General features: G+C 44.9%; 1 protein-coding gene across 1 annotated transcript in view; it reads right to left on the bottom strand.

Moving 5' to 3' along the window:
* Positions 1–8,564, bottom strand: part of TSR2 (TSR2 ribosome maturation factor) — a 41,971-nt gene extending 33,407 nt beyond the window's left edge. The window contains exon 1 of the mRNA XM_030194276.1: positions 8,476–8,564. Coding sequence (XP_030050136.1) covers positions 8,476–8,544 — 69 coding nt within the window. The 5' untranslated portion in view covers positions 8,545–8,564. The remainder of the gene's footprint in view (positions 1–8,475) is intronic.
* Positions 8,565–18,076: the final 9,512 nt, after the last annotated feature.

The raw sequence follows: 18,076 nt of genomic DNA, 5'->3' as shown, positions 1-18,076 counted from the left end.
GCAGATATGCGGAAAAGATAGCTTCTTTGAGCCAATGGGCAATAGTGGCTTTACACGCTGAAGACCCTCTGCGAGGACCTGCAAACAGCACAAAAAGATGATCAGAGGTCCTGAAAGAATTTGTAATTCGCAGATACTGCAACAAAATCCTGCACACATCCAAAAGGTGCAACTGCCCAAATGAATCTGGAAACTCCTCCTCAACAAAGGAGGGAAGAAAAACAGGCTGGTTTAGGTGAAACGCTGAAACCACCTTAGGCATGAAGGAAGGCACGATCCGAACCGTGACTCCTGACTGAGAATTGCAGAAAAGGGTCTCTACAGGACAGCGCCTGGAGCTCTGACACCTGTCTCGCCGAGGTAATGGCCACTAAAAAGACGGCCTTCAGTGTCAAATCTTTCTCTGAAGCACGCAGAAGCGGTTCAAAGGGAGCCCCCTGAAGGGCCTTCAATACTAACCCCAGGTTCCAAGCACCCCTCTAAGAAACCGTGCCACATCTGGATGAGCAGCTAAGGACACACCTTCAACCTTGCCACGCAGGGAGGCCAATGCTGCCACTTGCACCCGCAGGGAATTATAGGCCAAGCCTTTGTGTACACCATCCTGCAAAAAGTCCAGGATCGGCGAGACAGGAGCCTGCAACGGAGAAAGCACTCTTGAAACACACCAGACTTCAAACTGGCGCCAAATCCTGGCATAAGCCACGGAAGTGGAGCGCTTACGGGCCTGCAGGAGAGTGGAAATTACCTTATTTGAGTAGCCTTTCTCTCTCAATTGCGCCTTCTCAATCGCCATGCCATAAGACCAAAGCGGCAGGCGTCCTCCATGGCCACCGGACCCTGTGACAACAGGTGCGGAACCAGAGGTAACGCAAAGGGAGCCTCCAACAGCATCTGTCGGAGGTCCGCATACCAAGGCCTCCTGGGCCAATCCGGGGCGATGAGCACCACTTCTCCTGGATGCAGCCGAATCCGCAGGAGCACTCGTCCTATCAAGGGCCACGGAGGGAAGACATACAGCAAGCCCAGGGGCCAGGGTTGAGCCAAGGCATCCAACCCGGCAGAGCGAGGATCCCTCCGTCTGCTGAAGAAGCACGGGACTTTGGCATTGGAACTGGTCGCCATAAGATCCATCACTGGCTTGCTCCATTTGGCACATATCTGCAGGAATACATCGTCTGCTAGTTCCCACTCCGCTGGATCGATCTGATGCCTGCTTAGATAGTCAGCTTGCACGTTGCTCTGACCTGCAATGTGAGCTGCTAACAGGGACTGTATATGCAGCTCGGCCCAGTGGCAAATTTGTTCGGCCTGCGCGACTAGAGTCTGCACTGCCGCCTTGTCAATTTATGTAGGCCACTGCTGTCGTGTTGTCCGACATCACTTGGACAGCCAATCCTTCCAGGGTCACTTGAAAGGCCAGAAGAGCCAGAAACACCGCTTTCAACTCCAGGCGGTTGATAGACCACTGCGACTCGTCGGGCATCCACAGACCCTGGGCATGCTTCCCCTGGCAATGTGCGCCCCAGCCCTTCAGGCTGGCATCTGTCACCACTAGGCACCAATCGGGGAGCGCCAGCGGCATTCCCCGCCGCAACATGCTGTCCGAGAGCCACCACTCCATACTGAGGCGGGCCGCAGGGAGCCAAGAAAGTCTGCACTGATAATCCTGAGATACTGGAGACCATCGTTGAAGTAGAGAATACTGTAGAGGTCTCAGGTGCGCTCTTGCCCATGGCACCACTTCCAAGGTGGCCGTCATCGATCCCAACAGCTGGACAATGTCCCAAGCTCGCGGGCGGGGCATCCTCAGGAGCAGACGGACCTGATTCTGAAGCTTGCACCACCTTTGCTCAGGAAGAAACACATAGCCCGAGGCTGTGTCGAACCTGGCCCCCAAATATTCTAGAGATTGCGAGGGGGTCAGGTAACTTTTGGCCATATTGACAACCCAGCCCAGAGATTGAAGGACTGAAACCACTCTGGCTGTAGCTAGATGACTCTCTTTTTTTGAGTCTGCTCTGATGAGCCAGTCATCTAGGTACGGGAGAACCTGGATACCCTCTCGCCTGAGAAAGGCAGCTACTACCACCATTACCTTGGAGAAGGTTCGGAGAGCTGTGGCGAGGCCAAAAGGCAAGGCCCGAAACTGGAAATGTTTTCCCAACACCACAAACCGCAGAAACTTCTGGTGCGGGGGCCATATTGGTATGTGCAAGTAAGCTTCTTTCAGGTCCAGAGACGTGAGAAACTCTCCTGGCTGTACTGCCGCAATGACGGAGCGCAGGGTTTCCATGTGAAAATACGCACTCTTAAGAACTTGTTTAGCTCTTTTAAGTCCAGGATCGGGCGAAAAGACCGGCCTTTTCGTGGCACCACAAAGTAAATGGAGTAGCGGCCTAAACCTTGTTCGGCAGGAGGCACCGGGGTCACAGCCCCTATCTGGCACAGACTGTGCAGAGTCTCCTCTACCGCCGCCCGTTTGGCAGCAGAACCGCATCTGAACTCCACAAACACCTCTCTCACCGGGGCATCGAATTCTATCCGGTATCCTTCTCTGATCAGTCCAAGACCCATTGATTTGCGGAGATTTTGGCCCACTCCTCGAAAAACAGGGAAAGTCTTCCTCCAATGACAGGAAACGAGGAGGGGGCGGCGTACCATCATTGAGAGGGTCGCCCCTGAACTCCAGGCCTTGAACCGGCAGCTGCGGAACGTTTGTCCAAGCGAAAGGAGTTTCTCTGCTGAAAGCGGGCACGCGAAGTGAACCCAGCAGCACGCCCTGGGCGGTACCTTCTAGCTTCACGGAAGCGAGGTCTGTAAGAGGAGCGGACCGCCTGACCCTTAGAGGAAGGCTTCGGCCTATCTTCGGGCAAGCGCTGAGGTCTGGAATCTGCCAGGCCTTTAACAATGGTTTCCAGCTCCTCACCAAACAGGAGAAGGCCTTGAAAGGGCAACTTCACCAACCTTTGCTTAGAGGCCATGTCCGCCGCCCAATGTCGTAGCCAAAAAGTGTGGCGAGCCGCCACTGCTGCAGCCATTTGTTTAGCCGAAGCTCTGACCATATCATAAAGGGCGTCAGCCAAAAAGGACAAGGCCGACTCCATCCGCGGAGCCACTTCAGATAAGGTCTCCGCTCCGCTGTTCCACTGCCTGCTGTAACCAAGCCAGGCAGGCTCTAGCAGCATAACAACTGCATGCAGACGCTCGAACAGTGAGACCTGCCAAATCAAAGGACCGCTTCAGAGCTGAATCGAGCCTGTGGTTATATCCTTCAGGGCAACACCTCCTTCAACAGGGAGGGGCAGTTCTCTTTGTCACAGCCGTGACCAGGGCATCCACTTTAGGCATTGCAAAGTGAGCCAAATGTTCCTCTCTCAGAGGGTATGATTGGCCCGTAGCCCTGGCAACCTTCAAAGGTCCCTCGGGGTCAGCCCATTGAGCCGAAATAAGCTCTTGGATGGAGTCATGCAAAGGAAAGGCTCGAGCAGGCTTTCTGGTACTAGCCATCCTTGGATTAACAGAGGAGGCTGTGCCACTCCCAGGATCTTCAATCGAGAGGGCTTGTAAGGCATCTGAAATAAGCACTGGCAGCTCCTCGCGGTGGAAAATCCTCACCGCAGACGGATCATCAAGCTCCTGTGGCAATTCTGCACCCGACTCTGGCTCCTCAGCTCAAGACGTTCTGCCAGACCCCTCAGAATCCTCATAGCCCGACCACAAAGGGGTGGGGGGGTGCGCCACACTCAGAAGGGCAATTAGCCCTTCTGCGTTTATCAGGAGGAAAGAAACAGGCAAAGCCAACTCCAAAAGGCCAGGATCCACCCGGGGGGGGGGGGGGGGCAGGCAGAGGGTCCGAAGATCCCTGTGGAAGAGCTCTTTTAAGCATGTATGCCCTATGCAGCATTAAAACAAAATCAGGGGAGAAAACTGCTCCCTGACCGCCCGGATCCTACCCAGGGCTATCAGCTCTATTATTAGCCTCAATCAGAGGACCCCCCCCCCCCCCCAGATTCAGGGCTCTCCGTCGCAACGGAGGCCGCACCATGTGGAAAATCCAAAATGGCGTCCGCTGCCAGCTCAGAGTGCGAAAGATCGCCGCTCGCCATGCTCGGGCCGGATCTACTGTCTGTATAGCACGAATTAGAGCCCCGCTGCTGATTTGCGCTTGCCACATTTAGAACAGTGCTTTACAGTCTCCGCAGCCATCGCCGAAAACGGCAGTAAAATTCAAAAATGGCGGTTCGCGCCAAAAATGTCCCGATTGCGGGCCCACCCCGGTGGAGTCAAAAAACACTCTTACCTCACTAGACCGAGTATCACAGCTCCAGTCCTGCAGAAGAATCTCAAGAAAAAAACCTCTTTTCCAAGATCGCTGCGCTAAAGCGCAACGCGACTTTAATTATTTATTTATTTATTTATTTTAACCGCTGTGAGGAAAGCAGAGGCAAAAGAGGTAAATAAAAACACTCCGGAGGCTCAGATAAGTGGGAAAGGCAGGGAAAGGCGAACCAATGTGCCTGCATCCACTGAGTGGGAAAGGACAGGGAAAAGCAAGCTAATATGTCCACATCCACGGGGGCATGGGTAAGGCAAGGAAAGGGCTGACCTATGTGCCTTCAAAGTGAAGCTGCTATAGCCTCTAACACCCCGGCTAACAACTGGCAAGCCAGGAGCCACCCCCAGGCAGATTTTGATGGAGCTCGAAGAAGCTGCAGCCACCCTGCTTGGGGAGATAGAGAATACTGAAGAGGCAGTGGAGCTAGCTGGCCATGAGGCACTTAGAAAAGTTGAGTGCTCTCTATCTCCCCCTGCTGGTTGATGGACACCATAAGTAATGGCTTCATCTGCTTGATGACAAGGAAGTGCAGGATCCATGAAAATGCAGCACTTCTGGTGGAAATAAGTGCAGGATCAATGAGGATCCAGCCATTCTGGAGGGAATAAGTGCAGGATCCGTGTAAATAGAAACATGACGGCAGATAAAGGCCATATGACCCATACAGTCTGCCCATCCTCTGTAACCCCTAATTCTTCCTGTTCCTAAGCGATCCCATATGTTTATCCCATGCCTTTTTAAATTCTGGAACAGTCCTCGACTCCACCGGGAGGCTATTCCACGCCTCCACCACCCTTTCTGTGAAATAATACTTCCTTAGGTTACTCCTAAGCCTATTCCCTCTTAACTTTGTCATATGCCCCCTCATTCCAGAGCTCTCCTTCATTTGAAAAAGGCTCTCTTCCTGTACGTAAATGCCCTTGAGATATTTAAACGTTTCTATCATGTCTCCTCTCTCCCAAAGTATACATGTTGAGGTTCATAAGCCTGTTCCTATAATTTTTGCATTCAAGACCGCTTACTAATTTCGTAGCCACCCTCTGGACCGACTCCATCCTGTTTATATCTTTCTGTAGGTGCGGTCTCCAGAACTGCACGCAATACTCCAAATGGGGCCTGACTAGAGACTTATACAACGGCACTATCACCTCCTTTTTCCTGCTGGTCATGCCTCTCTTTAAGCACCCAAGCATCCTTCTGGCTTTGACCGTCACTTTTTCTACCTGTTTGGAAGCTTTAAGGTCATCAGATACAATCACCCCCAAGTCCCGCTCTTCCTTTGTACACTGAAGCACTTCACCCCCTATACTGTACCGTTCCCTCGGATTTTTTGTGACCCAAGTGCATGACCCTGCATTTTTTGGGATTAAACTTTAGTTGCCAAATATTGGTCCATTCCTCCAGCTTCGCTAGGTCCTTCCTCATGTCATTCACACCCTACAGGGTGTCCACCCTGTTGCAGAGTTTAGTATTATCCGCAAAGAGACAAACCTTACCAGACAGCCCTTCCGCAATATCGCTCACAAAGATGTTAAAAAGAGCCGGCCCTGGGTAGGGTCAGACTGCTTGAGCACTGGGGAGGGGGGGGGGGGGGGGGAGAGAGGGGGGGGGAGGAGGGGATAGGGAGGGGTCAATATGAAGATTGGTCTGATGGACCTCATGGTATAATATGTGTTTTGCTGATGTTGGGAGTAAAAGGTATGGGACAAATTGATCGGCGGGATTGGAAGACACATCAGCTGTCGTTAGGTTAACACGATCTGGGGGATGGGGTAGGGCCATATTGTTAAAAGATTGATGAAGATGTGTTTCGTTTTAGACTTGTTGACTGTATGTTTAAACAATTGAAATTCATCAATAAAAAAACTGTTGAAACTTAAAAAGAGCCGGCCCTAGGACCGATCCCTACAGTACTCCACTGACGACATCCTTTTCTTCAGAGCAAGCTCCATTTACCACTACCCTCTGTCTCCTACCATTCAACCAATTTTTAACCCAATCAGTTACTCTAGGTCCCATTCCGAGGGCAGTCAATTTATTTATCTGTCGCCTGTGTGGAACTGTGTCAAAGGCTTTGCTGAAATCCAAGTATACCACATCAAGCACCCCTCCCACATACAACTGTTTGGTCACCCAGTCGAAAAAGACAGTCAGATTCGTCTGACACAATCTGCCACTAGTGAAGTCATGCTGCCTCGGGTCCCGCATTCCATTTAGTTCAATCTTGAGTAGAGAGGTGTGGTAGCCGTGTTAGTCCACTTTTAAAGGTAATCAATAGAAATAAAACAAAATAAAACATGGAAAAGAAAATATGATACCTTTTTTATTGGACATAATACATTTCTTGATTAGCTTTCGAAGGTTGCCTTTCTTCATCAAATCGGAAAAACTCAAATGTTGGTAGATGACAGTATATATAAGTGAAACATCAAAGCATTTCAGTGACAGTCTAACAGGATGGGGGAGGATAGGTGAGATATGCATGGAGACAGGAGGGTGACAAATACAACTTTATGGTTTATAAAGAGCTAGAAAACCCAGATCTTTGTTAAGTCCTGTCTGGTGGGTGTCAAAATATTTAATCATTCTGACTTCAAAGGTCTTACGTTCCTGTATTGTTTTAAAGTTACGGTTCAGGATTCTTACTATGAAATCACTGGTACAGTGTTCTGGTTTTGTAAAGTGCTGCACCACAGGCGTGGCATCCTGGCTGGCACTGGCATTTTTCATGTGATGTCTATGTAAATTACATCTTATCTTTAGCATCTGGCTTGTTTCTCCAATATAGCATCCTTTGTCACATTTTTTACACTGGCCCAATGATTCCCTGGATGTCTCCTCCCTTCTCCCCTCCCCCCAACTCTAGATTTCATGCATCTCTCTCCTTCCTTTCCCACCCTCTTCCCTCACGATTTCCAAAATATCTCTTACTTCCCTCTCCGCCTCCACTAACAGGTCTCTAAGGCCACTGCTATGAGTGCCCTTGACAGGGCTGCTGAGAGACTGAGCCAGGCCCAGGGCAGGGCCACCGCCCCCCAGGATCACCGCAACTACCAATACCATGACTGGTGGGGATCCCAAGGCCCCTCCAGCAGAAGAGGTCTTCCTCCAGCGCTGCTCTTTCCTTTGCTGCATTTTCTCTCACATTGCACATGCTCGGTTTCGAAACCAAGCATGAGCGACCTGAGGAGAAAAGCAGCCACTTGGCAGGCAATGTGGCAGAGGAAAGAGCAGAGCTGGAGGAAGACCTCTTCTGCTGGCGGGGCCTGGGGGGGGGGGGACCTCCGCCAGCCAAACCGGAAGTCCTGCTGTGTCTTCTCCTTCAGGACCTCCCCAGCCTCCAAGGGGGGGGGGGGGGGGCGGCGCCAGAATTTTCTCACCTGCTCCTGTCGGGACACAATCACCCAGTTCCCATCAGTAGCAGGAGAGACAGACCCTGGTGCAAGGCCCCCCTTGGAGGCCCAAGGAATTTTGCCCCCCCCCCCCCCCCAAGTGGCCGTAGCCCTAGCCCTTGAAGTACTTCTTTCTCCCCCTTCCCTGGTGTGGTTTTGGAAGAGGAATACCGGCAGTGCACCCTCACGTCAACCACTCGTTCTTTGCCGGGTCCCACCTCCTTTGATGTGACGTACTACTGGTGTCAACGTGGGGGCTGAGATTGCTGGGGAAAGTGGTCGCCAGAGCTGCCGGCACCCAAACAGCACATCAGTCGCGGCCGATACAACAAAAGGTAGCGCTCTGTATTTAAGGCCGTGCGCTGTAGATCCGTGTTTTACCCGGATCCGCAAAAAAAAAAAAAAAAAAGGCAGCTCCAGTACGTCAAGGGATCATAATGTAAAATCAAAAGGATGGAGGGAAGCTCAGGGAAAATACTCCTTGATTGGGTGGGTCTGGCAACTGGGCCAGTAGCAAAGGCAATAATAACTAACCCACTGACCAGAATTCAAACTTACATACGACAGGGCCAAACAGCAGCAAAAAGTTAAAGGACACAATGTGAACGCAGCAACCGGTTTACTCCGAGAAGAGCAAAAGTTCCCTGACTACACCGGGTATCGCACCGTCTTATGTATGACTGCCATGCTACCCCTCCCCCCCCCCCCCGAACCGGAAGGTCATAAGCTCGAGTTAATAATCACCTGCAACACAGGCCAAGCACCCAGCGCCGCTCGCACGCTCTCGGCCAACAGCACACGGGACGCCATCATTCATGACCCCTGGTGGCCTCATGCCGTGCAAAGACGGAGGCGTGCGTCGCGTGATCACGTACAACTCCCATGCGATTGCATTCTGGGAAAAAAACATATTTTAGTGCCGCAAATGAGATCAAGATGTTATGGGGGGGGGGGGGGAGTTTTTTGTTTTTTTTTAAAGAAAATATTTATTTGTAATTTCAGATAATAAAAATACAAACGGCATTCAAGAAATATAGGGTGTAACAGTTATAAGAACAAAACAACCAGATACAACAAAAATGCATGTCTTTAACAGTTGTAAGTAAGGCAAGAGGTATAATAGACTCACTCAGGGACGGTGTAAAAACCGGATACAGCGGGATCCTCGGGATCTTGCTGACCTTCGCACTTTACAAACTAAAAATATAGGTATCTGATGTTTTCAATTTAACAATTTCCCAGAGTTTTGGAAATTATCACATCGTATGTTGGATCCAATTCTTATATAAAATAACCCAATTCCACCACAATTGGTAAAACATCATTCTGTTGCAGGAATGGATGCATGAATTTATGATACTTCAGGAGTCAGACAGCACACCAGAATGAGAGAGAAATCTTCTTTATTTGCCAGCAAACAAAGTAGAACATCAGCATTAAGTCTCTTCTTCTCTTTCTCAGCTCTCTTTGTCTCTCTCTCAGCTCTCTGTGTCTTTGTGGCTTCTGTCTCAGCTGCTTCTCTTCTTATGCTGTCTTCTCCTTCTTCTGTCTGTTCCTTCTGTCCTTCTCTTTCTTCTGAGCTCCTTCTGACGTAACCTGCTTCTTCTCCCACTTAAATACAGTTCTATCTAGCCTAGCCTAGCCCCCTTACTCTCCAATTGGTTAAGGAATAGATTGATTACCTTGCCTCAACCAATCAGTTCTATACAAATATCAGTTACATAGGTTCCAGACATCCTAAACTGACCTGTGACCTGGGGCCCCTTACACCAGACATTTGGGCTCCAGTCTCTTACATGTTATTATGATTGATTTCTCATATTCCTAGTACTAACTGCTAACTAAACTCTGGCATTCATTAAAGGGGTCAAGGGCCAATCTTACTTAATAGCATACATATCAGGTTATTACTTTCAAGACCATTTCTACATTTTACCTATAATTAATCAAGGAGAAGAGAGCTGACTAGTCCTGACCTCTTTCACCTATCAGCTTATACATTGAACCAGCCAGAACTGCAGATAACTTAAAACACATGTTGGCCTCTTCACTGCAGACAAAGAGTAATACAGAATTTAACAGACATTCTACACAGACACAAAACTTATTAATTTACACAGAATACAGCATATTCTAAAGTAAGCATCCTTATTTATTTTATTTTATTTTATTTATTGCATTTGTATCCCACTTATAAGACATATTCTACATACTTATAATGGTCTCTATCTATATCTAAGCTATCTCCTTATAACAAAATCTACATATCAAGAACTTCTGAAATTATTTCAGCTTTAAACTACAGCATGTCTGGCTCATTCCTTTATTCATTCATAATAGTTTACAGATGTGCCAGCATTTAGCAATCCATCACTCACAAGGGTGAAAGAAATTCCTGTCTCTGACCTTTTTAACCTTTTGCTCGGCAAGCTAGACATTGAAATAATTAACTCCAGCTTGCATCCCTTCATTTGCAGGACTGAGAATTTAAAATAGTATTTGAGCACCTTTAAACAGAATTAACCCTTAATATGATTTCTTATATATATTATGCCCATGGCTGCCTCAATTCCAGTGATTAAAGATAGCAGTAGAGATTAGAAAGTCAAACAAAAGTTTATCTGATTCATCAGATATTTCAGGTAGAACAAATGATTTCCAAATGATGAGTTTGAAGGAAATGTACGGAGATCATCACAGTCAGATAACATATGGATACTGTACCAGTTGCTTTGGATCAACGTAGATCATCTGAAGATGATTGACCACTAGCTTTAGCTTTCCCGAGAATCCAAAGTGAGCGGTGATAAACGAGGTGATTGAATTGAAGCAGACATTGAAACTCGGGGACTGAAAGTCCAAAACGATTGCCACAGTTTTTCTGAAAGATGAGCATTCAAGTCTTTTTCCCACACTTGCTGAGTTACCAGGCTGAAGTTTATTTTATGCATTTGAGTGGTCTTGTAGACGATGGAAGCACGATGAGAGCAGTGGAGAGAATCCTTATGATTAAAATATCTAGTGGGCATTCATTATTGAAGGAAGCATGGTCCTTGAGAAGCAGTTTCAAAGAGTGTTCTAGTTGTAAACAGTGGAAGATTTCAGAGTCTGGAAGTTTAAATTCAGATTTGAGTTGAGAGAAAGTTTTGCCTGAATATTTATTAACAATTGATGTAAGTACTAAATGTGGTGCGGTAATTTCATTTTCGGTGCACGTCCGATACACGCGTCTGAAAAATATTTTTTACTTTTGGGCGCGCGTAACGGACGCACACCAAGTGGCATTTGGTGCACGTAGATCATTACTGCCCAGTTACCACGTGAGTCTTTACCACTTGGTCAATGGCTAGCGGTAAGGTCTCAGACCCAAAGCGGGTGTGCAGCAATTTTGATTTTGCCGCATGTCCATTTTTGGCAAAAAAAGGCCTTTCTTACAGGCACGCTAAAAAATGGATCAGCGCACGCCCAAAACCCGCGCCTACACTACTGCAAGCCATTTTTCAGCATGCCTTAGTAAAAGGACCCCTTTATTATTATTATTATTATTTGTTACATTTGTATCCCACATTTTCCCATTTTTTGCAGGCTCAATGTGGCTTAAATATAACCATTAACGGCGTTAGCCGGTTATGGTTTGAACAAATATATAGTATGAATGAATACAAGGTGATATTGTGGTATAATGAGGTATATTTATGGTAGGAAATAGTTGGGGGAAACTTAGAGAGGGAAAGGGGAAAGAAGAGTCAGATAATGTCCGTTACGGTCTTTGGTTATATTGTGTTGCAAGTGACCGGTATTTTTATTGGGTCAGTGGGGTATGCTCTTCTCAACAAGTCTGTCTTTAGTGCTTTCCAAAAATTTAGGTGGTCAAGCGTAGTTTTTACAGCTTTTGGCATGGAGTTCCATAGTTGTGCGCTTAGGTAGGAAAAGCTGGTTGCATAGGCGGATTTGTATTTTGCTGCTTGGGTAGTGGAGGTTTAGATATTAGGTGATTTGGCAAATAGAAGCTCTAAGGATCTGATTTCAGATTCAATTTAACTTTCTGTTGTTTGTGCCAGGAAGTAGTATAGCTAATAATAGACTCTCTAAGGAAAGCTTTGAGAGCGTCCTACCATGAGGATAAAGAAGTGTTATCAATTTTATTGGATTTACTATATTCAAGTATAGCCGTTTTAACCATTTCTATGAATTCAGATTTTAGGATCGAATCTCCATTATGGTCTGGGTTTTGGGACTTCAGTTAGAATAAATTGGAGTTGGATAGGTGCATGATCTGAGATCACTGTTGGCAATATATTGGTGTTGGAGACTAATAAAAGGAGGGAATTGGAAATTATGAAAGAATCAATTCGTGAATGTGTATGATGTGGTATAGAGTAAAATGTGTAGTCAAGTGTGGAAGAGTGAAAAAGACTCCAAGCATCAGACAAATTAAGAGACAACATGAGAGTAAGAAGTGTTTGTCTACTTTTAGTAGGAGCTGGACAACAAGGTTTCCTGTCTAGAATTTATTTATTTGCTGCATTTGTACCCCACATTTCCCACCTATTTGCAGGCTCAGTGTGGCTTACACTGTGTTGCAAAAGGTATAATAAACAGAGTAAGAGGTATGGTCTAATTTAACATATTACTGTGTAAGAAATTAGGTAGATAGGTCAGTAGAATTATTTACATAACACAAAATAAAACAGGTAAGATATAGTGACCAATAGTGATAATGTGATTAACATAATCAAAGTAGAAGGGATCAGTATTAGTTGTATCAGATTTAAGGTGAGATTAAAATCACCTCCAGGATATTGGAGAAGAGTAGTCATAATTTCAGAAAAGAAGGTTGGATTGTCATTATTGGGAGCATAGATTTTACAAAAAAAGGGAGGGGGAGTTGAACAATGTAGTGAGTAGACATATCTATCTCCCTTTTGGATCAGTTATAGTAGAGTCAATCTGTAAAGGGAGGAAGTTTTACAGAAAATGGCAGTGCAGTTCTTTTTATTGGAGGCAGGAAAAGCTGCGGAAGTGTAGTATTTGTGTTTGAGAAGATGTATGTGATTGGAGTTTAAATGTGTTTCCTGAAGAAAGATTATATCTGGGGAGCGTTTAGTGATGTAACACCAACATTTCTGTCTCTAATAATATTTAAAGGGTGTTGAGTCATTAGGAAATAGCAAAGGGTAAAAACATCCTCCTACTCCAATTTGACCTATCAAGCGCATTCAATATGGTCAACCACCACATACTATTGAGAATCCTCGACAAGATAGGAATTACAGGAAAAGTACTCTCCTGGATCAAGGGATTTCTGACATCCAGGACATATCAAGTTAAATCAAACTCAGATATATCCCCACCGTGGAAAGCGGAACACGGAGTACCACAAGGATCACCGCTCTCACCTATATTATTCAACCTAATGATGACACCACTGGCTAAATCTCTAACCAAACAAGGCCTCAATCCATTTCTCTATGCAGATGACATCACCATCTATATTCTCTGCAAACAGAACCCCACAGAAATCACCAAGGAAATAACAAGCAGCATCTGCATTCAAGTTAAAACTCAATGTCTCATTCTCTCGTCCCAATACAATAATGTTCCCCCCTCGGCAATTAACACACAGGGTTCATCCCTCCAAATCTCAGACCACTTGAAAAGCTTAGGCATAACAGTTGGCTGCAACCTAACGCTAGAAAACCAAGCTAAGATCACGACCAAGAAAATGTTCCACACTATGTGAAAGCTCAAACGTATAAAACCTTACTTCCCCATGGATACATTCTGCAACATGATCCAAACCATGGTGCTAACCCATGTAGACTACTGTAATAGTATTTACGCAGGCTGCAAAGATCAAATCATAAGAAAATTACAGACAGCACAAAACACGGTTGCCAGACTCATCTTTGGAAAAACACGCTTCGAAAGTGCGAAACTCCTAAGAAGCTTACATTGGCTTCCTATTAACGCTCGCATAACCTTCAAAATATGCACAATAGTCCACAGAATCATCTACAGACTCGCACCAGATTACATTACAGAACTTATCGATCTACACTATCCCAACTGCAAAGGTATAAAATACAAATCATCACATGCCGCCAGCCTCTCGTTTATAGGCACACAACTTTGGAACTCACTACCCAAAGACCTGAAACTCACAGAAAACTACCTATAATTCAGAAAAAACATCTTTTCAAGAAGTCCTTCCCCCCTGGATCTGCCTAATCCCACACCACCATACATCACGAAATGTTCAGAAATGGAAAACAATAACATTAACCTCTCTCACAATATACTAATGTATCATACTAACACAACCTAAGCGATTATTGTACTTCTATATTATGTGTTAGACTTCTACAAATCTAAATTCTGTAACCGCCTTTTTAGCAATAGGTAAGCCACATTGAACCTGCCAAACGGTGGGAAAATGTGGGGTACAAATGCAATAAATAAATTATGAATGGAAGAAAAAAGTAAGGGTTGCAAAGGACAGCATACGGAAAGCATTAAAATCAGAAATGTAAGTTTGACCGAAAAGAGAGAGTTACTCATGCTTAATTGAGATAACAAAGCATAACAAACTGTAAAAAACAGTAATTAACTTTGTGTGTGCCATTGCAAGATTGTTACAAGCTGGACACAACACAGGACCAAATAGTTATGTCATTAAGGGGTCCTTTTACTAAGGTGTAGTAAAAAATGGGCTGCGCTAGTGTAGGCATGTGTTTTGGGCGCGCGCAGATCCATTTTTCAGCGTGCCCATAAAATTTTTGATGAAAATGGATGTGCGGCAAAATAAAAATTGGTGCGCATCCATTTTGGGTTTGAGACCTTACTGCCACCCATTTACTTAGCGGTAATCGTCTACACACGTTGAATGATGATTACCGCCCAGTTTCCACTGCACGCATGAAAATTAAAATTATTTTCTGGCGCACATACCAGACGCGTAAAAAATGAAATTACCACCCGGACCACGCAGTAGCTGGGTGGTAACTCCAAATTGGCACGCGTAGGACGTGTGTACGTGGCTTAGTAAAAGGGCCCCTAAATGAACTTAGACTAATACATATTGTAAAGGGGTCCACTTTCTCCGCTCCGGGTTGGTGCCGGCAGCCCTGTTAGGCGCACAGGTTTCTGGTAAAGAACAAGGCTGACCTTTGGACTTAGGGCCAAAGTGTTTTATTCACAGTTCAGTTCCACACCCAAAATCATAATGCAGTTCCCAAAGAAAAAGGCTCAGGCCGAGTTCAAAACCCCAGCAAACATTCAGTCCCTCAACAGTTCAGGCCCACTTCACTCACACTACCTTCCCCTCCCCCTCAGAAGGGCTCAGTAAAAGTTCAGCCTGCTTTTCTGTACATCACAATAGATCGAACACTTTCACAAACAGTCTCTTCAAATTAAACCAATTCTTAATTCACCTGTCCTCTTCACAGCACAGAGGGAACCCTGTAGTGAGCAGGGCTGGCAGTTTTCCTCCCACTCACAGCACTGCAATCTCTGTGGCCTCCCACACTGCCTTCATGTGCGGGACAGGGCTGCATTTGTATTCTCCCACTCCATGGTAGCTTGCTCTTCTCCCCAGGGAAGTTCCAGTGGCAGGCTCTTTCCCTCCTCCACTACTCCATGGATTCTATCTCCTGGTGGCTGGGAGCCTCCAGGAAATCTGCCCTCCTCCTCTCACAGCTGGGGAGAATTATATACTGGCAATTCAGCCAAGGGATCTGAGCTTCATCTCTCCTGAATTATTACCAGTACTCAATATATATATAATGCCAAAAACCTGAATCATGTATTTCTAAGATGCTTGAAAGCAATGCAGTAAAACGGATAGATTTTTCAGTAAGTAGGTCAAGTGATATAAGTGTGATTATTAAGACCAGATATAGAGCGATAAAATGCAACCTAATGTATGTAGACATAATGCAGAGAGAGAAATCTTCTCAAGAACATAACAGGAGATTTAATACTTAATAATAAGAGACTTAAGCCAAGTAAATAGTTGGTTTGCAAGTTTGTAAGCCTTTTGATGGTATAAAGGTTCAGAAAAAGTGGCACCCTGTAAATGAGGCAATATGGAGAAGATTAAATAAATTGAAGATTGGGTAACAGTGGATGATTAGGAATCGTTTAGAGGCATAAGAATGATCTTCAGAATTTTCCATTAAGTTCACTTCATGTAGATTTAAGAAGCTGCAAAGCAGTTCTGGATCTTCAAAAGATTTGTTCTGTTATTCAATGTTACTTTAAATGTCGCCGGGAAGAACAAGCCATACTTTATACCAGCATTGCGCATCACTGGAGAGAGAGAGACAAAAAATGCTTTCTGTGTTATACTGTGCGTTTGTGGAGGTCCGCTACAATAATTATGGTGTGGCCCTCAAATTTCAGCAGTGCTTTGGCTTTAGCCTCTTGAAGAATCATGATGGTGTGCTGATAAAGGAGCACTTTGGTGACAATTGGACGTGGGTATTTTGAGCCAGCTGGGATGAAAGAAGGAGTCCAGTGAGCATGTTCAAGATCTAATTTATTTGAGAATTGTAATTTCAGAAATTGTGGTATCCACTTTTCTGAAAAAGGAGATAGGATCTGGCATTTCAATGCCTTCCGGCAGACCAAGTATGCAAAAGTTGTTTCTTCGTGGACGATTATTCAAATCTTCTATTTCTGTTTCAAGATGGAGGATGGATTTGTTAACATGAGGCAGGGCCTGAAGTTGTACATCGTGTGCATTGTCTATTGTCATTAATTTCAACACTGTTTGAGATCGATTGAATTTTTTGATTTATATTAGACATTTCTGTTTTAATTTTGGATAAAGATTCTAAGTTATCTTTCAAGATGTCTTGCATTAGAGCAGGGAGAGAAATTTCTTCTGACTCACCAAAATTCGCCTTACTTGGTGACGGAGGTCCAAGGTTAGCTTGTTTAACACCTTGCCTCGGTTGTGTGGAGGATTCTGACTTCTGATGATGAGCAGACAGCATTTTACTTTTGTGAGGTGAATAATATTGTAATATTAGTCCATTTGTTAACTGAAAAACTAATGATCCTGGGGAGCTGAAGCTCTAAACATTCATGTTTGTTCAAGCTTGTGAGCACCCCCCTGAGATCAAGAGGTTAGATTGAGAACAGGAGACGGCATGAGCCTAACTAGCCCATTATGGGAATTTGCTGCCGTTTTAGTTCACTCAAAACAATGGCAAACACTGTTGAAAACAATAGGAAAAGCCTTAAAAAATAACAGACTGCCTATGCGTGGTCCATCTGTAAAAAGTCTAAGGCTGTTCCTGTTGGATAGGCAGTGCCTTAAAAAGGATAAGGGATTTTATTTTTTTAATCTGTTTGACAGCTTTTTTATTTATTTGAAAGCTTCCCATATCTAGATATTAATATCATGAAATAAAATTGAATATCACTAAAAAGAGCTTAAAATTATTGTACCTGGTAGAAACAGCAGTAATAAACTCTGTATTTTGTGCTCATTTTTTTACACTGTGTTATAGAATACATTAATTCATAGCCAAATCTCAGTGAGGATATTCTGTTTACTGATGGGTTCATGATAACTGTTGTTGTAATCTGCCTTCGGAAGCCTTGTGTTATAAAGATGGAATATATTGGAAGTAAAATTAAACTCTCCTTTCATTGGGGCACATGGAATCACATCTTCACCTCATCTCTTTTGTAGAAGTTTACATTTTAGATATATAAATGGACTACTCTGTTTTGAGCCTGTTTCAGGGAGAAGTAGTTTTATAAGTCAAAATAAAAGAATAAATATTTTGATTCATACAGATCTCTCATTTGTTGAAACATAACTAAAGGGTCTTTTACTAAGGTGCAATGAAAAATGGCCTGCGGTAGTGTAGACGCATGTTTTGGGTGTGTGCAGAATCATTTTTCAGCGCACCTGCAAAAAATACCTTTTTTAAATTTTTGCCGTAAATGGACGTGCAGCAAAATGAAAAATGCCGCATGTTCATTTTGGATCTGAGACCTTACCACCAAGCCATTGACCTAGCGGTAAAATCTCATACAGTAACCGGGCAGTAATGACCTATGCATGCCAAATGCCACTTGGCGTGCGTAGCTGACGTGTGCCAGAAAGTAAAAAATATTTTTCGGGCGTGTGTAGTGAACCCGAAAATGAAATTGCTGCAAGGGCCACATGGTAGCCGTGCGGTAACTCCATTTTGGTGTGCATTGAACGCACGTAGACGCTTATGTGGCTTAGTAAAAGAGCCCCTAAATCGGCTATACGTCCCTAATGCAGTCCATTGGTTTCTTATATTTTGTTCTTGTGATGACTTATACTGTGCCAAAACTGAAA

Source organism: Microcaecilia unicolor, chromosome 2 (genome assembly GCF_901765095.1).
Source record: "Microcaecilia unicolor chromosome 2, aMicUni1.1, whole genome shotgun sequence".
Lineage (NCBI taxonomy): Eukaryota > Metazoa > Chordata > Amphibia > Gymnophiona > Siphonopidae > Microcaecilia > Microcaecilia unicolor.
This window is presented reverse-complemented; position numbering and strand designations above follow the sequence as displayed.